This window comes from Paroedura picta, chromosome 10, assembly GCF_049243985.1.
Source record: "Paroedura picta isolate Pp20150507F chromosome 10, Ppicta_v3.0, whole genome shotgun sequence".
Lineage (NCBI taxonomy): Eukaryota > Metazoa > Chordata > Lepidosauria > Squamata > Gekkonidae > Paroedura > Paroedura picta.
Genome location: NC_135378.1, coordinates 3,212,738 through 3,235,558, shown reverse-complemented (window position 1 = coordinate 3,235,558; position 22,821 = coordinate 3,212,738). Strand labels below are relative to the sequence as shown.

The 22,821-nt window shown below is 48.6% G+C and overlaps 1 protein-coding gene across 6 annotated transcripts in view; it reads right to left on the bottom strand.

The window, feature by feature from the left end:
• SLC75A1 (solute carrier family 75 member 1) overlaps positions 1 to 22,821 on the bottom strand; it is a 90,913-nt gene that overhangs the window by 30,313 nt on the left and 37,779 nt on the right. For all 6 annotated transcript variants that reach the window (XR_013225083.1, XM_077301737.1, XM_077301733.1 and 3 more), the window contains 2 exons: positions 10,609 to 10,712; positions 10,222 to 10,380 (listed from right to left, as the gene is read on the bottom strand). Coding sequence is in view for 5 of the 6 variants with exons in the window: in XM_077301737.1 (XP_077157852.1) it covers positions 10,222 to 10,380; positions 10,609 to 10,712 (263 nt within the window). In the remaining variant the exon portion in view is untranslated. The remainder of the gene's footprint in view (positions 1 to 10,221; positions 10,381 to 10,608; positions 10,713 to 22,821) is intronic.

Sequence of the window (22,821 nt, the reverse complement as noted above, 5' to 3'; positions counted from 1 at the left end):
CCGTCAGGGCCCTGATCTCCAGGCGGGGGATCATTCCACCAGATGGGGGACAAGACAGAGAAGGCTCTGGCCCTGGTTGAGACTAGGCAGGCTTCTTTAGGGCCAGGGATCATTAGCCTGGTGGTGGTGGTGGTGGAGCGTAAAGCTCTCTGAAGGGCATAGGCAGGGAGGCGGTCCTTCCCTGTGTATGGCCTTAAAGGTAATTACCAGAACCTTTAGCCGGATCCAGAATTCAGTGGGTTGATTACCTTTGCCTCCATCCTAGTGTCATGAGAGATGGGCTGGAGTTTGGAAGTGGCCCAAGTGTAATTGAGTTTTGGGCCCGTTGACTCACCCCATCTCCACTGTCTGCTGTCTATGCCTCTTCCCCTTATTATTGGGATCCCTGATGCTTTTAATTCCCCTGCTTTTGTTTCTCCCTTGGTTCCTTTAAGAATAGATGGTTTATTCATATTTGATGGCTTGTTTGTTGGCAGGTCTATGTCCCAGTGGATCTCTGTTGGTTTAGTTAGTATTAGTTACTTTGGTTTGGGTTAGGGTAGTTTTGACCATGGTTCTGTACTTGTTGGTTGATTGGTTCTGATTGGTGTGTAGTGTGTGTAATGGGATGTGTGTAGTGGGGTGTGTGCTTATGGAAGGTTAGCCCTGATCGTGGCCTCTCAGGGTTCCAGCTGATTATTGTGTGTAGGGTGTGATTTATTGTGTGATGTTTGTTTGCTTCTGGAGGTATGACCCCAATCATCAGCTGGAGCATCTCAGGGTTGTCCACTCCAGATGTGTATGGCATGTGTGTAGTCAGTGTTAGTTCATGTTGGGGTTTATGGACTGGGGAGGTTTGTGGATTGGGAGCAATCAGTTGGATGGATTGGGAGTGCAAGATGGTTAAATTGATAGGAGTTTGAGAGAGGGGGATTTGAGAGAAGGGGAAATCAATTAGGGTTGGGGTAGGCTATTGGATAGTTTGGGGTGATGGGTTTGAGAAGGGTCAGTTAGTTGGTAGTGGTGATATCATAGAATCATAGAACCATAGAGTTGGAAGGGGCCATACAGGCCATCTAGTCCAACCCCCTGCTCAACGCAGGATCAGCCCAAAGCATCCTAAAGCAGTTCCTGACCTGTGGCTTTCATCCCCTTTGAGGTTGTTTTATGTCTTTATGGGAACTAATGACATGTCCCTGAATACCCTGAATACCATTGCTCCTATTAAAAAAGACTATCAAGATCTGGGGAGGAAGCTCAAGCAAATGGGGGCACAAGTGGTATTCTCTTCAATCTTGCCTGTCAAGGGAAGAGGAATGCGTCGGGAGAGGAAGATAATGGAGGTGAATCAGTGGCTGCGTAGTTGGTGCCGGCAGGAGAGATTTGGTTTCTGGGACCATGGGATAGGCTTTCTTGAGGAAGGCCTACTAGCACCTGATGGACTGCACTTATCGAAGCTGGGGAAGAATGTGTTTGGCAGGAACCTGGGGAGATTCATCAGGAGAGCTTTAAACCAAGGAGACCGATTGGGGGCAGCCCAACCGGCAAGGCCAGCTCATAGGGAACCAAAAGTAAAAGGATTCAGATATATTTATACTAACGCCCGAAGCATGGGCAATAAGAAGGAAGAGCTAGAACTTCTCATGCTGATGGAAAGGTATGATCTAGTAGGCATCACAGAAACATGGTGGAATGATTCTCATGACTGGAATGTAATGGTGGATGGATATGAACTGTTCAGAAAAAACAGAATAGATCGAAGAGGTGGAGGAGTGGCACTGTATGTGAGGAAAGGGCTTACCTGTCAGGAAATTCTAGCGAAGGAGAGCATATCTACAGTGGAAAGCATCTGGGTGAAAATAAGCGAGGGGAAAACAAACAGTGTGGTGGTTGGTGTCTGCTACCAACTGCCTGACCAACGAGAGGATGTGGATGCTGCACTTTGTGAGCAGCTTGAGAAAATATCCAAGCAGCAGGACCTTGTCATCATGGGTGACTTCAATTTCCCAGATGTGTGCTGGGTGTCAGACGCACAGGAAACTCACAACAAAACTTATTCAAAAGAAAAGAGTTTTATTGATTAGCACTATACGCATTGGACTGAAAGTCAAATCTGACCAGAGGCCAGATTTGCCCCAGCTTATCAATACATTTCTCCCGCCCAAAACTTGACAGTTCCCAAGGAGGGGGGTAGGAGAGAAAAGACATGTGTGTTAAAACAACAGGATTCCATTCTCCCAGCCTTGAGAGAGGTGACAACAACCCTGTGAGCCCACAACAAGATAAAGGTTAACATAACATCACTACTCTACTTTATAGCTTACAAACTACAAGGCCAGGGCAAGCAGGCGCCAGGCCCAATCAAGCAGTATAACTGACATGGAGGAACTCAGGCTAATTTATGACAGAGATTCTACAATCCTGACATCCCTCCGCATTAAAACTAACTCACTCCCCCACCTAGCCGGCATCCACCGGGCGAGGACAATCAGGGAATGCTCGATGAAAAGCCCGGAGAAGGCGGGGCGCCTTCACATTCCCAGCCTCAACCCACTCCTTGTCCCCAGAGGGAAAATCTTTCCAATCGACCAAATACTGGAGGCGACCCTTATGCATACGAGAGTCTAAAATTTGGTTAACTTCATAGTGGGTGTCTTTGTCGATGTATATCGGCACAGGCGTAGCTGGAGGAGGGTGCCATTCATCCGGGACGGGAGCTCTCCGCAGCAGGCTGGAATGAAAAACCGGATGCACATTCCTATAAGTCTTTGGTAAAGCAAGTTCCACAGTTACAGCATTTATTAGTTTAACCACTTTAAATGGGCCCACATATTTTGGGCCAAGCTTCTTGGATTTTTGTTGACACCGCAAATTCTTTGTGGACAAATAGGCCAGATCTCCCACTTTCCATTCTGGTGCAGGTACCCGTTTTTTATCTGCCTGGGCTTTATAGGCCTGTTTCGCTCCTTTGAGGCTGGCAACTATCTCTGGCCACCCTGCACTGATGGTTGCAGCCCACTTATTAATGTCAGGGGCTTCGGTGGAGCTAAGTTCCCAAGTGGGTGCTGCCACTAAATCGGTCCCATACACCACCTTGAAGGGGGATACCCCCGTTGAGGCGTGGGCCCCATTGTTATAGGCAAATTCAGCGAGTGGCAGTAAGGAAACCCAGTCGTCTTGCTGATGATTGATAAAGCAGCGTAAGTATTGCTCCAAGATCTGGTTGACTCTCTCGGTCTGGCCATTAGACTCGGGGTGATAGCCTGAGGTGAGGGCTTGTTCTATGCCTAACAACTTCAGGAGCTCCCGCCAGAACTTGGCAACGAACTGGGGGCCCCGATCCGTCAGAACACGTGTCGGGATCCCGTGCAGACGTACCACGTGGTTTATAAACATTGTAGCCAATTTGGCTGCAGTTGGCAAGGCCGTGCACGGGATAAAATGAGCCTGCTTTGAAAAAGCGTCCACTACCACCCAAATGACGGTTTTCCCTTGACTGGGAGGTAAGTCCGTAATAAAATCCATAGTGACATCCGTCCAAGGCCGAGAGGGGGTGGGCTGGGGCTGCAACAGCCCTTTTTTCTTTCCCCCAGCAGGTTTTGAGGCGACACAAATGGGGCACCCCTGCACATACTTTTCCACATCCTTGCGCAGAGAGGGCCACCAATACTGTCTCCTGACCAGGTGCAGAGTTTTCACAAACCCAAAATGTCCAGCTGTTTTCGCATCGTGACAAAGTTTTAAAACCTCTCCCCTGGCCGCAGCTGGGACAAAAAGCCTCTCGCCTTTGAAAAAGAGCCCCCCCTTCTCAGTCAGATCGGGGCGGAGGGAGGAAAATTCCGAGTCCTGTGACAGCTCCTTCTGGACCCAACCCCCTGGAATGGGCGTTACAGACTTCGTGTGGCTGCGCGTCACCGCGGCCATCCCCAGTTGGGCGGGGGTAAAAACTGTATCCACCAATGGGTCTCGTTTGCTGTTGTACTGGGGCAGGCGCGACAGGGCGTCTGCCAGAAAGTTCATTTTGCCGGGTAGATGTTTAAGGGAGAAGTTAAAACGAGCGAAAAACTCCGCCCATCTCATCTGTTTTGCCGAAAGCGAGCGGGGCTGCTTGAGCGCCTGGAGGTTTTTATGATCCGTCCAGACCACAAATGGCACTGCGGACCCCTCTAACCAATGCCTCCAAGTGGAAAGGGCCAATTTGACTGCAGCCGCTTCCTTCTCCCAAATGGCCCAGTTTCGTTCCGCCCCAGAAAATTTCTTTGAAAGATAGGCCAGCGGGTGCAATTTCCCATCCTCCCCCTCTTGGAGGATCACGGCCCCCATTGCCACGTCCGAGGAATCTACTTGCACGGTGAATTGCCTAGTAGGGTCAGCATGGGCCAGCACCGGTTCGGACGTAAACAACAATTTCAGTCTGTCAAACGCGTCCTGGCATGGGGGAGTCCAATGGAGAGGCGCCCCCGGACGGTTAGCTGTCTTTCCCCCTTGTTTGGTTTTCAACAAATCAGTAAGAGGCAACGCCACTTTGGCAAAATTGGGGATAAAGGTTCTATAAAAATTAGCGAACCCCAAGAAACTTTGTAATTGCCTCCTAGTACGGGGGGGTTCCCACGCCAACAGGTCCCGCACTTTGCCCGGGTCCATTTCAATCCCAGCCTGGGAGACCCGGAAGCCCAGAAACTCCACCGCATCTTGGTGGAACTCGCATTTTGACAGTTTGGCAAACAACTGGTGCTCCCGCAAGCGGCGGAGCACCTCACGGACCAGGTTAGCATGACTCTCAACATTTTCTGAATACACAAGAATATCATCAATAAAAACCAACACCCCTTGGTACAATAAATCATGCATAATTTCATTAATCATATTCATGAACACGCCCGGAGCGCCGGCGAGGCCGAACGGCATTACGGTGTACTCAAACTGCCCCAGGGGAGTGTTAAAGGCTGTCAAATATTCGTGTCCCTTCTTTATTCGGACCCGGTAATAGGCCTCCCTTAAATCCAGTTTCGTGAAGATTCGCGCCTTCCCCAAGTGGCCCAATAAGTCCTTTATCAGGGGGAGCGGGTAGGCGTTGCATGTGGAGACTGCGTTCAAACCCCGGTAGTCGGTGCACAAGCGCAGTGAACCGTCTTTCTTTTTCACAAAGAGGACCGGGGCCGCCAAGGACGATGTGGCCGGTCTAATAAAGCCCCTCGCCAAGTTTTTATCCAAAAAGTCCCTGAGCTCCGCCATTTCCCGCGGGCTCATGGAGTAAAGCTTGGCTTTGGGGAGGGGTTCCCCCTTCTTCAATTCAATTGCACAGTCAGTTTTACGATGGGGGGGAAGTTGGTTGCACTCCACCTCCGCGAACACATCAGCAAAGTCCCGATACTCGGGAGGAAGCGCTGCCCCCCCGGATCCCAATGCGGCCACAACCCCCGGACTCGGGGGGCTCTGCGGCCGAGCGTGCTGCTCGCAAGCGGGAGAGGTGAATTCCACAGTCCCGTCTTTCCATTTCACTAGGGGGTCATGTTCCTTCAGCCAATCCAATCCCAACACGCAAGGGAAGGCAGAGTGAGGGGCTACCAAAGGTTGGATTTGCTCCCAATGTTTTTTTATGTCCAAGTCCATTGGGCGCGTTTTTGCCGTGGCTTCCCCTCCGGGGGCACATTTCCCATCTAATTGGGTGATTGGCAAGGGTTCTCTCAGCGGCACCTTTCCCACCCCCAAAGTCTCGGCCAGCGCCGGGCTCACTAAGGATTGGGTGCACCCCGAGTCCACGATACATCGGACACCCACTGTTTTCCCCGACTTGGGGTTGGAGAGATTGGCAGGTAAGAGCAGCAAGGGGGAATCACTCACCGCGCGTTTGCCCCTGTTGGCGGCCTGCTGGCGGGGCGCCTTTACAGCAGACCGTCCTCGTTTCCCGACTGCGCCTCAGCTTGGTCCTCATCCTCCAGCCCGCTACCTTCCTCCGAGTCGTCCACTGCCGGTACGGCAGCCACTGGCACCAGAAGAGACTTGGCACTTTTCTTCGGAGCGGCTTTCTTGGCGGGCTGAGCTTTCGGTGGGGGGCTGCTCGCGGCTCTCGGGGTCGATCCCGCTTTTGACGGGCATTGTGCGAGAAAATGCCCCGCTTGGCCGCAGCCCAAGCACAGCCCTTTCGCCATGCGCCGGGTGCGCTCAGTCGGCTCCAGCTTCGCTCGGGGCTTGACTTTCGCCGGGGTGGAAGTCTTCGCCACGGTTTTACCCGCCAGGACCTGAACCATCGAGGCCCGCTCCAATCGATTTTCCATCTCTCCAGCCAATTGGACCCACCCGTCGACTGTAAGCGGGTCTTCCAAAAGGAGGCATTTGTCAGCCAGAGTGGGATTGAGGCCCCCCACAAACGCCAGTACGCGTTGGGGTTCGGTCCAGTCCGGCACCGAAGACGCCAGCTCCTTAAATTCCCTGGCATACTCAACCACTGACAATTTTCCTTGCCGGTGAGCTCTGAGTTTCTTCTCTGCAGTCTCCCGTTCGAACGGCTCCACGTACATCTGGCGCATGGCCCGCAGGAAGTGGTTGTAGTTACGGATGGCTTGGGGATGGTAACGGTACAAGTCCACGAACCATTTGGCAGCCTTGCCTTCTAGGGCTTCCCCCACAAAGCGCACCCGCTCGGCGGCGTCATGGAAAGTAAAACCCATGTCCATCATGTAGGCCTGGAGATGCACCAGGAACGTAGGAAAATCTGCGGGGTTCCCCGAAAACTTAGCCTTGAACTTATAGGTGCTCCGCATCTCCACTCCACGGAGGTGGGGAGGTAGGCGTCCTGGGCCCCAATCCGCTGGCGCCGGAGCTGGGACCAGGGGTCTTGCATCACGGCCGATGCCTCGTCCTCTTCCCGCCGCCGCTCTCGCTCGATCTGCCACCCTCGCCGCCTCTGCTGCCCGCGCGGCCGCCGCCGCTGCTTCTCGTGCCGCTGCTGCTGCTGCCGCCTCGGCTCCCGCAACGTCCGCCGCCGCCGCCGCCGCCGCCGCTGCCGCCGCCGCTGCTTCATCGTCTCCGTCCGCGCCGTCGCCTCCGGCTCCGTCGCCGCCAGCGCCGCCCGCGTCCTCTCGCTCCTCGTCTTCGTTTTCCCTTTCCCTCTGCGCTCTCGCTCGAGCCGCCACCTCCACCTCGATCTCCAGCTGCGCTCTGGCCCTGGCCACCGCTTCAGCATCCGCTGCTGCTTGCGTATCCGCCATGCCGTGCTCCCGCAGGGCAAGCCCACCGCTCGCTCTGCGCCCGCTGGTATCGTGCGCACCACCACCGAGCACTTCCTTCAACAGGCGTTGTGTCCGGCGTTTCTCCTCCGGATCCAGCCGACCCGAAAGGTCCTGCAGCCAGTTGGTCACCCTGTCCAGCTTGTACTGCAAGTCCTGCGTCTCACCCACAGGCTCCAGTCCGTAGCTAGGCAGTGCCAGGTGCTCCGGCCACAATTCGTCCCCAGTAGGGCGGTCGTACTTCGACAATCGCCTACGCTGGGTGACGTGTCGTTCCAAAAATTCCTCGGGCCCCGGGGTTGTCCCCGAGACTGCCCTCAGCATGCCCGAGCTGTACGGCCCTGCACCAGCGCCGTCGCCCTGGGAAAGGTCCCAATCCAGGCCCTCTCCCTGCTCAGAAAAAGTATGTCCCTCGCCCTGCATTTTTGCAGGTGAAAGGAGTTGTGAGATTTGACTTGATGTCAGACGCACAGGAAACTCACAACAAAACTTATTCAAAAGAAAAGAGTTTTATTGATTAGCACTATACGCATTGGACTGAAAGTCAAATCTGACCAGAGGCCAGATTTGCCCCAGCTTATCAATACATTTCTCCCGCCCAAAACTTGACAGTTCCCAAGGAGGGGGGTAGGAGAGAAAAGACATGTGTGTTAAAACAACAGGATTCCATTCTCCCAGCCTTGAGAGAGGTGACAACAACCCTGTGAGCCCACAACAAGATAAAGGTTAACATAACATCACTACTCTACTTTATAGCTTACAAACTACAAGGCCAGGGCAAGCAGGCGCCAGGCCCAATCAAGCAGTATAACTGACATAGAGGAACTCAGGCTAATTTATGACAGAGATTCTACAATCCTGACACTGGGAAACAAACTCTGCGAAGCATCTTCAGTCATGCAACTTTCTGACCTGCCTGGCTGACAATTTCATTTATCAAATGGTAGATGAACCCACAAGAGGTTCAGCCATACTGGACTTAATACTGACCAACAGGCAAGAGTTGGTGGATGAGGTGAAGGAGGTGGGGACCCTAGGGAGAAGTGACCATGTCCTCATAGAATTCCTTTTGAGATGGGGAGCCAAGGAAGCTTGTAGCCAGACGCAGATGTTGGATTTTCGTAGGGCAGACTTTAATAAACTCAGAGACATGATGAGTGTCATACCATGGACTAGAATGCTGGAAGGGAAGGGAGCATGTGAAGGGTGGGCGCTACTCAAACAAGAGCTATTGCATGCTCAATCAATGACTATCCCAGAAAGACGAAAATACTGCAGGAGCTCTAAGAAGCCTATTTGGATGAACAGAGAACTTCAAGAGGAACTAAGAAAGGAAATGGAGGAAAGGACAGATCTCTAAAGAAGAGTACCTACAGGTTACTAGGCACTGTAGATCAATCATCAGAAAGGCCAAAGCTGAGAGTGAGCTAAGATTGGCCAGGGAAGCCCATTGTGACAAGAAAAGATTTTTCAGTTATGTGAGGAGCAAACGTAAAGTAAAGGAGGCAATAGGCCCACTGTTGGGTGCAGATGGACAAACTCTAACGGAAGATGCAGAGAAAGCAGAAAGGCTTAGTGCCTATTTTACATCAGTTTTTTCCCACAGGCCAAAGGGTTTAGGCACATCTAGCGATGGCAATAGCCAAAGGATAGTGTCTGGGTGGCAGGTTAACGTGGACAGAGAGGTTGTCGAGAGGCATTTAGCTGCACATGAGTTCAAATCCCCTGGGCCGGATTAAATGCACCCAAGAGTGTTCAATGAACTTTCACAACCCTTGCACAACCCTTGTCCATCATCTGACCCTGATTATTTTAGGACTCGCATGATCCTTTTCATCTTCTGTGATCTTCATTTTGGCATTGTGTCGACAAGGACAAGTGCCTTCTCAGTAATTGTACTTCTGTGTTGTGTTTTGCATCAGCTTTTAATGTTTTTTTGAGGGCACTGCTGGGCTAGAAACAATTAAAGTAACAAAATCTACCTGTAATGTTAAAGATAGCGGAATTCACTGCCAGAGGACATCATAATGGCCATGAACCCAGAGGGCTATGAAAGGGGGTCAGATTAAAGGAAGAGAGATATACCATTGGCTACCAGCAATATTTGGAGGCATAAAACCTTTGAATGCAGAATCAGGGGAGGGCCTTGGCATCTGTGCCCTGTGCATTGGCTCTCCAGGGCAACTGGCTGGGCACTATGTAGGCCAGGATCCTGGACTAGGTAGACCCTCACTGATCTGAGCAAGGCTCTTCTGATATTTTAAATTCACAACTGTGTTTAAAATGACAACTGTTGTGATGATCGGAAAATGTGTGATGACAAGGAAGCATCTCACATTTATGCTACTTTTAGAAAGAGCAAAGTCCAGGGAGAAATCCATTAAAGGGCAAAAATGTTTTAGTACTTGAATAAGAAATGCTGTAGAATTAAATGGAACAGGCTTGAATGTATTTGCTGTCTTTGGGGAAAACAGTAATATCAAAATGCCTTTAAAATCTTTCAAATCTTAGCAGTGCCCTTCTAAGCAGAATTGTTCCCCTCTAGGATAATGGATTCTGCTTAGGGTAGCAGCGCAAAGTATCTAAATACTAATGGTAAAATAGCATCTGAGAAACACAACTCTCTTTGGCCTGCTGGAATCCCAATGGAACATGATCCCTCCCAGGAAAAGTGCTTCTGTGATTTGCTCCCTGGCCCTGGCACAAACGTCACTACAGCACAGGCTTAGGAGGAAGCAGGGATGCCAGGCAGGCAGGCAGGAACTGGCCATCTCAAAGCAGAGGAAGCCAGGACCTGGGCTGCAGCAAGCGAGACCTGCACAGCTGGGGCAGAGTGCATGATGCCGAGACAGGCAGCTGGCACAAAAAGTCTTCCCTCCACTTGAACTGGTGACACAGCCCTCCCCACTGCAAACTCATACACTTATATGATGGGAGGACCCTGTAGACCCGGTTGATCAGAAACAAAAAGCAGAGAAAGCCACCCGCTCCCCACCCCCCGGCCAGCACTCACCATGCCCTTGCTTCGTGCTCTCGGACAAGCCAGATCAGCAATGATGGCAGTAGAGAGGCTGACGTTCCCTTTGCTTATCCCACCAATGACTCTGGAGAGGAGGAAGAGCTCAAAGGTCCTGGAAACAGCCCACAAGGAATAGGAGGCGACTAGGCCCATCTGCGGAAAGGGAGGGGGTCCAAGGCACAAACACATTGTCACCCATCTATTCTTCCCCCCCCCCCATTATCCTCCAGCTTCCGACATATGTTATGGTTTCAGAGAAGATGGACAGAAACACTGAAAATGAAATACCAGCCACAAACTCAAGAAAAACAGAAGTAGACTATCAATTCTCTGTAGTGCTTGCAGTTATTCGCTAGATGGGGCCAATCCCAAAACACATACCACAGTCAACAGCATAACTGGCCTTCTTCCAAAGTAATCAGATGCAGCCCCAGTGAGGGGGGAGGCAAAGAACTGCAGGATGGAGAATATGGAGCCAATCAGACCTGGAAAAGAGGGATAATTAGACTGAGTGCAGCATGGCTAGTCATTGACACATAAGTACGATGACATTAAGCAGACACACACTTCTGAGGTGTTGCAAAAGCCCAAACACATAAGGTGCATATGCAAGAAATGGAATAGGAACTGCAACTATCTTTAGCTTTTATTATGTACTAGTAAAAAAGCCCGCTGCAGTCAGGAATGCAGCGGTGTTAGGAACCAAGCAATTGAACCCCAGAAAAACTCACTCCATAGACATTACTCTCGGTCTTCCATGGAAAGCTTTAAGTGGAAAGTCTTTACTTGGAAAAGTCCATACGTTGCATATACTCAGACAGTGAACTTTGACAGAGACACCGTGTTAGCGAGTGGTATGACCTATAGACCTGGGTTGTGGGAAAAGGGCAAGGCAAGAAACCCACATAAGTGGGAATTGGGCATTCACACAGGAAAGTACGTTCACAGCATCCTTTGATATAGAGTGGTGCTAAAGTATTTTCCCCGTGTGTTGTTTTGGGCTCTGGGGAAAGCAGCCTTGAAGAAGGTTGTCCCCGCCCCTCTCTCCCTTTAGTTCTTTGTTAGTGATTAGCTGCCCACAGCAGATGAGACCAACCACCTTTTCCAACAGATGACCACACTAAATAGCAACCCTATTGGAAGAACCTTGCTATGTAAGTTCATTGCAATGGATGCCTAATAAAATGTGATTTAAAACAAGTCTAGTCTGTGTTGGAAGAGCCTCTTGTGGCGCAGAGTGGCAAGGCAGCCGGACATGCTGTCTGAAGCTCTGCCCATAAGGCTGGGAGTTCGATCCCAGCAGCTGGCTCAAGGTTGACTCAGCCTTCCATCCTTCCGAGGTCGGTAAAATGAGTACCCAGCTTGCTTGCTGGGGGGTAAACGGTCATGACTGGGGAAGGCACTGGCAAACCACCCCGTATTGAGTCTGCCATGAAAACGCTGGAGGGCGTCACCCCAAGGGTCAGACATGACTCGGTGCTTGCACAGGGGATACCTTTACCTTAATCTGTGAAGAAAGCTACTTTCCTGTGAAGACAGCTGCTCTGCCCAGCTTTTGGATCAGAACAGTGGAAAAGGAATACATTCTCCTGCTGCTGTGCACTACCAGATACCCCTCCCCAGTGGAAAGGGTGCTCTGAATCTTGGGGGGATTTTACTGCAAAGGATTCAAGAACAGACTAGAAAGGGAGGTTGCAGAAATGCATGTTATATACACTCAAAATACACTCAAAACAATGGAATAACCAGGTCTCAACAAGGGCATGGGTTATTTATCTCACTATGCATGTTCATCTCATTCAACTGCTATATCCACATTCCTTACAATCCCCTCTTATTTATATTTTATTTGGGACAAAGTGATTGTAATGTGATATAAGTAGTAATGTAATTCAAAATTTAACTCTCTGGTCTCAGGACAAAATAACAAACTGAGCACCTTGTCACATGTGGGTATGCTTCCATGCTTGGGTGGAGACGGATGGGGCAAGCAACTAGTCTCTTTTAATTATTTCTTTTCACAACTGGGTAAATGTCTGCCATTAATTAAAAACTTTGACATTTTTATTTCTTCAATGTTTTTGTGAACTGCAACTGAACTCAAAAGGATTGATTCGCTGTTTTAGCAAAGAATCACCATACTGCATAATTTGGATATTATGACATAGTTTACTAATTTGCCACTAGTACACTTTTGCCTTATATCTGTACTCTTATGATCCTTGTTCCATTTTGAGTGCATGCATTCAAAAGCTCACACCTTGAATAAATCTTTGTTGGACTTAGTTATTGTTTTGCTACTTCAAACCAACACAGCTACCCACTTGAATCTATCTTAGAATCATAGAAGAATCATAGAATAATAGAGTTGGAAGGGACCTGATGGGTCTTCTAGTCCTGCACTATGCAGGACACTCACATCCCTATAGCTCATCTACTGTAACCTGCCACCCCTTTGCCTTCACAGAATCAGCCTCTCTGTCAGATGGCTATCTAGCCTATGTTTAAACATTTCCAAAGATGGAGAAACCACCACCTCCTGAGGAAGCCTGTTCCACTGAGAAACCGCTCTAACTGTCAGGAACTTCTTCCAGATGTGTAGATGGAATTTCTTTTGAACTAATTGCATCCCATTAGAATCATAAAATCATAGAGTTGGAAGGGGCCACCGAGGCCATCTAGTCCAACCCCCTGCTCAACGCAGAATCAGCCCTAAGCATCCTAAAGCATCCAAGAAAAGTGTGTATCCAACCTTTGCTTGAAGACTGCCAGTGAGGAGGAGTTCACCCCCTCCTTAGGCAGCCTATTCCACTGCTGAACTACTCTGACTGTGAAAATTTTTTTCCTGATCTCTAGCCTTATAACGTTGTACTCGATGTTTAAAACCATTACTGCGTGTCCTTTCCTCTGCAGCCAACGGGAACAGCATCCTGCCCTCCTCCAAGTGACAACCAACAGTAGATTCCTCCAGAATGCCCAGCAATCAGTAATTTCCACCAGTTGTAGGTGCCCCTGGTCTAGACTTGATTCTTGCCTAGCCGACTGTCCTTTTGTATCACTGTAGCCAAGAATTCGGCCACCAGTTCCGTTATTTCTGGGGACCTATCAGCTAACAAATGTCTGGTTATTCTGTCCATAGGGCCAGAAAGGTCCATCGTGATAGGGACAACCAGTCGTTGTCTAAGCATAGAAGGTTATGGGCCATAGAGTAGAATATGTGGCACTGAGTCAGGCTCTAATTGGCAAAATTTACAAAGTCTGTTCCCAATTGGTACATTGCTGGATCTGCCTGCTAGGACAGCTGATGGGAAGATGTTTAATCTAGCAAGCATAAAAGCACGACGATGGAGTGGGTTAATAAGACTTTGCATATAAGTAGCTCCCTGACCTGTGTTGGAAGCAAGGCCGAAGAAGCGGGGGGAACGAGTCCGATTGATTCCCGCTTCGATGGTCTGTCTCTCAATATCACAGATTCTCTGTCTAATAATACTGTATATTTGAAACTCCTCATAATTAGCCAGAGGCTCCAAGTTGATACCCAGAGTGTGAATTTTATGTTGGATCTGCCAGTACCATTTAGAAACAAAAGGATCACTTAGCAGATCGTACAAGAGACTATTAGGAGTGGAGTGGTAATGTAATTTTATCCAGAATTTGATAGTGGATAACCATGCTCTAGATGACAACAGATCAAGACCCAACTCATTACAAAGGGTGGCAAGGCTAATCATATTTGGGAGACCCAAAATACGACAAAAGAAAATTGCGGCTATACGATCCACTTCATCATTCAAAGACTCAATCCAGATTGGTATCCCATATAAGAGTTGATTAACAACCTTCGCCTGAAAAATCTGGATCGCTGCTGGCTCAAACTGGCTCCCACTACGAAAGTGAAAACGTGAGACTGCACTTAGCTGGTTCTTTGCCGTGGCAAGTGCCGCTTTCCGATGCAAGGACCAATTCATTTGGTGGTGAAAACTAACGCCCAAGTATCTGAAACATTTTACTTGCTACACAGGATTTCCATCTGCTTTCCATTGGCTGCATTTCCAGGTCTTAGAGAAGATCATTATCTTAGTTTTATCAAAATTGATAAACAGGCTGTTTTGGGAACAAAAGGATGAGAATGCTGAGAGTAGACTCATGAACCCAGTTTTAGAGATGGAAAGAAGAACTGCATCATCCGCATACAACAAGAGAGGAATAGGGTGGGAATTTAACCTAGGTGCGTGACCTTCAGATTCAGCCAATTGATTAGGAAGATCTACTAAAAATAAGTTGAATAATGATGGGGCCAGAAGGCATCCTTGTTTCACTCCTTTAGTGACCGGGATCTTTTCAGTTAAGGAACCGTTACTGTCAAACCTCACTTGACAGCTGTTTGAAGTGTGTAGTTGACGAATTAGGAAAAGCAATCGCTTGTCCATTCCCAGAGCAGCTAATTTCTTCCATAATAGGGATCTATTGATGGAATCAAATGCTCCCCGTAAATCAATGAAAACTGCATATAATTTGCCTTTTAGATGTAAGGAGTACTTTTCTGCTAGAAAGGATAATACAAGACAATGGTCAAGTGATGTACATCCAGAGCAGAATCCTGCTTGTTCTTTGCCTGGTAGATAATAATTAATAATCTAATAGTCATCCAGTCTAATAAACGTCCCAATAAGTGTTTTGAATATAGTTTCCCCAGTACAGATAATAGACTTATGGGGCGATAGTTGCTAGGAATGTTAGTGCTACCTTTTTTGAAAATTGGGACTATAATGGAATTCAGCCATGAATCGGGTAAGACCCCAAATTTATCAATTAAGGTGAATAGATGAGCCAGTGGTTCAGACCACCATTCTTGGTTGTTTTTAATTAGGTCTATAGGAATGCCGTCAGGGCCCAGTGCTTTACCTGATTTCATTGAAGTTATGAGATCACAGATCTCTTCTTGAGAAACAGGAGGCCAGAGAGTTACATTAGATGGAATCAGGGAATCATCCAAGGCCTCTGTTAGTACCGATTCTGAAAAAAGATTTGAAAAATGTCCCATCCAATCAAAGGCTGAAATAGATGAAGAGTAGTTCACATTAAGTGGCTGAATGGAGCACGATACCTCTGCCCAGAAGTCTTTAGTATTTCTTGATTGGACTGCTTTCAGTAATCGGGTCCATTTCTTCAAGGCATGGTCATGTTCCTTTTATGCCAAAGTAAGCTGGCATCTTTTTCTAGCCTCAAAATAGCTGGAGGCAAGCGTAGTAGAGAACTCGGAACGTAGTTGTTGGTAAAGTCGCCGTAGATTTTTTTCTGGGCCCAGCATTGGGAGTCAAACCAAGAGGATGTTCCTTTAAAATTACTGGGAGTATGACTTGATTTCGTTGAATCCACAATAGAGCGGATAACGTCTTCGTATGCTGCTATGGCCGCGACTGGTAGTTCGCCCTCGAATATAGCTTGTTTGAGAGACTGTGCCTCAGCTGTACAAGTCCATTGGTTAAACTGGGCTCTAAGGTCATTAGACCATTTCAATCTCACATGCGTCAAATGTGAGGTATGGTTAGAGGATGCCTTTGGTCTAGGATCATCAGGTATTCCTAAAGATAGCCTCATCTGGATGGGAGAATGCTCACTTTCCGATCGAGTATCAATCTTAAAATCAATTTGGCAGCACATATACTAAAATCGGAGCTTTACTAAAATCCAAGTAAATGACATCAACCGAATTTCCACGATCCAGCAAACCTGTTACTTGGTCAAAAAAGGAAACCAGGTTGGTCTGGCAGGACCTGTTGGAGACAAATTTATGCTGACTTCCTTGGATCACCAAATTGTCCTCCAGATGTTTGCAGATCGCTCCCTTTAATATCTGCTCCATTATCTTACCCACAACAGAGATCAGACTCACTGGTCTGTAGTTTCCTGGGTCATCCTTCCTCCCTTTTTTGAAGATCGGAATAATGTTTGCTGTCTTCCAGTCCTCCGGAACATCTCCAGTCCTTAAAGAGGTCCCGAAGATGATGGACAAGGGTTGTGCAAGGGTTGTGAAAGTTCATTGAACACTCTCGGGTGCATTTAATCCGGCCCAGGGGATTTGAACTCATGTGCAGCTAAATGCCTCTCGACAACCTCTCTGTCCACGTTAACCTGCCACCCAGACACTGTCCTTTGGCTATTGCCATCTCTAGATGTGCCTAAACCCTTTGACCTGTGGGGAAAAACAGATGTAAAATAGGCACTAAGCCTTTCTGCTTTCTCTGCATCCTCCATTAGAGTTTGTCCATTCGCACCCAACAGTGGGCCTATTGCCTCCTTTACTTTACATTTGCTCCTCACATAACTGAAAAATATTTTCTTGTCACAATGGGCTTCCCTGAGCTCAGACAACTGAGAGCACTTGGAGAGAGCTACTGGGGAGAGTTGCTGCTGACCAGGTGAGGCTATTGTTCTGCCTGGGTGAGGTGATTGCTGGGTAATTGTTGGGAGGCTTAAAAAGGGCTGCTCCTCACCAGAGGAGCGAGCCTTTGGCGCGAGCCGAAGAGTGAAAGAGACAAAGGGCTCTTGGCCTGTGGCTCTTAGCCTGGGGTTCTTGGCCGAGCAATTAGAATCAGTAGATTATATCAGTAGATTATATTTCCCTAGTACTTGCACTGCCTAGACATTACAATGGACCTCCAGGACACTCATCCCATCATCTGCAGTGAGTGTGACATGATTGCCTTCCTCCCAGAAGACAAGATGGACTACAGCTGCCCCAAGTGTAAACTGGTAAGACTTTTGGAGGAAAAGATTAGGGGATTAGAAAACAGAATTATTACTCTGACCCAAAGTAAGAAAGGGGAGGAGTTCGTAGTCCAGAGCTCTGCAACATGGAATAAAGAGAATAAAGAGAATACAACCAGTCCTGAAGAGGACAAGGAGATTGACCACAATAGGGAGCCTCTGCAGGCAGTTCGGAAAAAGACGGAACAGCGAAGGGCGAGACAGTTCTTGGGACCTTTGGAGCTCCAGAATAGATTTCAGGCCCTTGCAGAGGAGGTGCAAGGGTCAACAAGGGAAGAGGTCCCAAAACAAACTCTAAGACAAAGGGAAGAGGCCACGGGGACAGAAGGAAATGGAGTTGAGAAGAAAAAAAAAAGGAGAGTACTGGTAATTGGAGACTCCCTGCTAAGAGGAATGGATCGCCATGTGGCTGGGCCCGACCCCCTAACCCGAGAGGTGTGTTGCTTGCCAGGGGCGAAAATTAAAGATGTTTCAGAAAGGCTGCCCAAACTCCTCAAATCTACGGATTGCTACCCATTTGTGATGGTCCATGTGGGAACGAATGACATGTCCCTGAATACTATCGCTCCTATTAAAAAAGACTATCAAGATCTGGGGAGGAAGCTCAAGCAAATGGGGGCACAAGTGGTATTCTCTTCAATCTTGCCTGTCAAGGGAAGAGGAATGTGTCAGGAGAGGAAGATAATGGAGGTGAATCACTGGCTGCGTAGTTGGTGCCGGCAGGAGAGATTTGGTTTCTGGGACCATGGGATAGGCTTTCTTGAGGAAGGCCTACTAGCACCTGATGGACTGCACTTATCGAAACTGGGGAAGAATGTGTTTGGCAGGAACCTGGGGAGATTCATCAGGAGAGCTTTAAACTAAAGCCACTAGGGGAAGGAGACGATCAACATAGGGAGTGTATGGAAGGAAAACGATCGGAGGCAGCCCAACCGGCAAGGCCAGCTCATAGGGAACCAAAAGTAAAAGGATTCAGTTGTCTTTATACTAACGCCCGAAGCATGGGCAATAAAAAGGAAGAGCTGGAACTTCTCATGCTGATGGAAAGGTATGATCTAGTAGGCATCACAGAAACTTGGTGGAATGATTCTCATGACTGGAATGTAATGGTGGATGGATATGAACTGTTCAGAAAAAACAGAATAGATTGAAGAGGTGGAGGAGTGGCACTTTATGTGAGGAAAGGGCTTACCTGTCAGGAAATTCTAGTGAAGGAGAGCATATCTGCAGTGGAAAGCATCTGGGTGAAAATAAGCGAGCGGAAAACAAACAGTGTGGTGGTTGGTGTCTGCTACCAACCGCCTGACCAACGAGAGGATGTGGATGCTGCACTTTGTGAGCAGCTTGAGAAAATATCCAAACGGCAGGACCTTGTCATCATGGGTGACTTCAATTTCCCAGATGTGTGCTGGGAAACTAACTCTGCGAAGTGTCCTCAGTCATGCAAGTTTCTGACCTGCCTGGCTGATAATTTCATTTATCAAATGGTAGATGAACCCACAAGAGGTTCAGCCATACTGGACTTAATACTGACCAACAGGCAAGAGTTGGTGGATGAGGTGAAGGAGGTGGGGACCCTAGGGGGAAGTGACCATGTCCTCATTGAATTCCTTTTGAGAAGGGGAGCCAAGGAAGCTTGTAGCCAGACGCGAATGTTGGATTTTCGTAGGGCAAACTTTAATAAATTCAGAGACATGATGAGTGTCATTCCATGGACGAGAATGCTGGAAGGGAAGGGAGCATGTGAAGGGTGGGCGCTACTCAAACAAGAGCTATTGCATGCTCAATCAATGACTATTCCAGAAAGACGAAAACACTGCAGGAGCTCTAAGAAGCCTATTTGGATGAACAGAGAACTTCAAGAGGAACTAAGAAAGAAAAGGAAAATGTTCAGGAAATGGAGGGAAGGACAGAGCTCTAAAGAAGAGTACCTACAGGTTACTAGGCACTGTAGATCAATCATCAGAAAGGCCAAAGCTGAGAGTGAGCTATGATTGTCCAGGGAAGCCCATTGTAACAAGAAAAGATTTTTCAGTTATGTGAGGAGCAAACGTAAAGTCAAGGAGGCAATAGGCCCACTGTTGGGTGCAGATGGACAAACTCTAACGAAAGATGCAGAGAAAGCAGAAAGGCTTAGTGCCTATTTTACATCAGTTTTTTCCCACAGGTCAAAGTGTTTAGGCACATCTAGAGATGGCTGTAGCCAAAGGATAGTGTCTGGGTGGCAGGTTAACATGGATAGAGAGGTTGTCGAGAGGCATTTAGCTGCACTGGATGACTTCAAATCCCCTGGTCCAGATAAAATGCACCCGAGAGTACTCAAAGAACTTTCCAGAGAACTTGCACAGCCCTTGTCCATCATCTTCGGAACCTCTTTAAGGACTGGAGATGTCCCGGAGGACTGGAAAAGAGCAAACGTTATTCCGATCTTCAAAAAAGGGAGGAAGGATGACCCAGGAAACTACAGACCAGTGAGTCTGACCTCTGTTGTGGGGAAGATAATGGAACAGATATTAAAGGGAGCGATCTGCAAACATCTGGAGGACAATTTGGTGATCCAAGAAAGTCAGCATGGATTTGTCTCCAACAGGTCCTGCCAGACCAACCTAGTTTCCTTTTTTGACCAAGTAACAGGTTTGCTGGATCGGGGAAATTCGGTTGATGTCATTTACTTGGATTTTAGTAAAGCTTTTGACAAGGTTCCCCATGATGTTCTGATGGATAAGTTGAAGGACTGCAATCTGGATTTTCAGATAGTTAGGTGGATAGGGAATTGGTTAGAGAACCGCACTCAAAGAGTTGTTGTCAATGGTGTTTCATCAGACTGGAGAGAGGTGAGTAGCGGGGTACCTCAGGGCTCGGTGCTCGGCCCGGTACTTTTTAACATATTTATTAATGATCTAGATGAGGGGGTGGAGGGACTACTCATCAAGTTTGCAGATGACACCAAATTGGGAGGACTGGCAAATACTCCGGAAGATAGAGACAGAGTTCAACGAGATCTGAACATAATGGAAAAATGGGCAAATGAGAACAAGATGCAATTTAATAAAGATAAGTGTAAAGTTCTGCATCTGGGTCAGAAAAATGAAAAGCATGCCTACTGGATGGGGGATACGCTTCTAGTTAACACTTGGTGTGAACGAGACCTTGGGGTACTTGTGGATTGTAAACTAAACATCAGCAGGCAGTGTGATGCAGCCATAAAAAAGGCAAATGCCATTTTGGGCTGTATCAACAGGGGCATCACATCAAAATCACAAGATGTCATAGTCCCATTTTATACGGCACTGGTCAGACCACACCTGGAGTACTGTGTGCAGTTCTGGAGGCCTCACTTCAAGAAGGACGTAGATAAAATTGAAAGGGTACAGAGGAGAGTGACGAAGATGATCTGGGGCCAAGGGACCAAGCCCTATGAAGATAGGTTGAGGGACTTGGGAATGTTCAGCCTGGAGAAAAGGAGGTTGAGAGGGGACATGATAGCCCTCTTTTAAGTATTTGAAAGGTTGTCACTTGGAGGAGGGCAGGATGCTGTTTCTGCTGGCTGCAGAGGGGAGGACACGCAGTAATGGGTTTAAACTTCAAGTACAACGATATAGGCTAGATATCAGGAAAAAGTTTTTCACAGTCAGAGTAGTTCAGCAGTGGAATAGGCTGCCTAAGGAGGTGGTGAGCTCCCCCTCACTGGAAGTCTTCAAGCAAAGGTTGGATACACACTTTTCTTGGATGCTTTAGGATGCTTAGGGCTAATCCTGCGTTGAGCAGGGGGTTGGACTAGATGGCCTGTATGGCCCCTTCCAACTCTATGATTCTATAATTCTATGATTCAATCTTAGCTCACTCTCAGCTTTGGCCTTTCTGATGATTGATCTACAGTGCCTAGTAACCTGTAGGTACTCTTCTTTAGAGTTCTGTCCTTCCCTCCATTTCCTGAACGTTTTCCTTTTCTTTCTTAGTTCCTCTTGAAGTTCTCTGTTCATCCAAATAGGCTTCTTAGAGCTCCTGCAGTGTTTTCGTCTTTCTGGGATAGTCATTGATTGAGCATGCAATAGCTCTTGTTTGAGTATTCTGGAATAGCTCTTGTTTGAGTAGCGCCCACCCTTCACACGCTCCCTTCCCTTCCAGCATTCTCGTCCATGGTATGACACTCATTATGTCTCTGAGTTTATTAATGTTTGCCCTACGAAAATCCAACATCCACGTCTGGCTACCAGCTTCCTTGGCTCCCCATCTCAAAAGGAATTCTATGAGGACATGGTCACGTCCCCCTAGGGTCCCCACGTCCTTCACCTCATCCACCAACTCTTGCCTGTATGAATCCCATTCATTCTGGTCTGAGGCAAGAGAGAACAATTCTACTCCATCCTCCATATTATCATCATCATCATTATCATCATCATCATTATATTTCGATTTATTTCCCGCCTCTTCTGGAAGCTGGGCTCCTATCTTCTGGCCTCCTCCCTTGAGGAGCCAAGAAGGACAGGGGTCAAGGGGGCAGGTGGTCACCCTAACCGACCCTAGCAGCTTGTCCACTTCGGAGGAAGAGAACCACCTGAAGCCATCAAACCTCGCTGCCAAAAGCGGCCAACAGGTCTCCTGTTCGTTTACCGTATTAATTGTAGCGGGAATGTCGTGGCACAGCGACAAGACTTTATCGGCAAAATAGCTCGCCAATGCCTTGCAGCCAAGTTCCAATTGTCTAATATTTTGGTGCCCTTCAAGGGTGGTAAGAGATCTAACTATCCTAAATAATTGGGCTGGGCGAGAGCTTGCGGACACGATTTCCGTGGCGTAGAACTCTCGCTTTGCCACTTTCACTGCCATCTCATACGCCCTCATAAGCATGCGATAAGATGTTCTGGCAACTTCGTCGCGCATCTTTTGCCACACTCGCTCTAGTCGTCTCACTTCTCTTTTCTTCTCCTGGAGCACATCCGTGTACCAGGGGGCCCATTTGAGTCAAGAGTAGAGAGGACGTTTAGGGGAGATCTCAACTATGGCGGCCATCAGGTGGGACTGCCAGTTCTCCACCATGGCCACAAGTGAGTCGACAGGAGGCATCGGATTCTGCAGAGCTTTCTGGAAACCAAGTGGATCCATAAGTCTCCGCGGGCGGGCAAGAATACACCTGCCGCCCAACTGGGGGAGGGTTGGTATCCCAAGCCGGGCCTGCAGGGCATAGTGACCATGGTACAGCCAACGCTGCATCCAGCTCCACCTTTATCCCAGTGCCAAAAATCAAATCGGGCGTGTGGCCGGTGTGATGGGTGGGCCCAGCTAGAAATTGCGAGAACCCTAGTGTCACCATGGACGACACCAGGTCCCCACCAAGTCCTGAAGAGGGCAAGTCCGTGTGAACATTGAAGTCACTCAGGATTAAAAGCCTGGGAAACTGCAGCACCCAGGTGGCCGCCGCCTCCAGCAGGCGGGGCGGGGCGGGGCAGGGCATCTGGTGGCGCGTTGGGCGAACGGTATACCAGCCAGACAGCCAAGCTTTTGACTGTATCCCACCCAATACCGACACCACTCAACTGATTTCTGCCCCAGGAGAGCCCTGTAGGAGAAAGCCTCCCGGACCAAGATTGCCACCCCCCCCTCTTGTGAGTCCGGGATTGGTGAAGGACCGAGTAACCTGGGGGGGCCAGGCTCCCGGGGCTCCGCCGATGTCCCTCCACCACCACTGCCGCACTCCACTGCAGCACCTGCCCGATAGACCCAGCCCGAGACCCGGAGACCAAGCAGGGAGCAGTTCTTTGACACGTTTCCCTCCTCCGTCTGTTGAGTGCTTGATTTACCTCCTCCCCCCGCCAGCCTCTC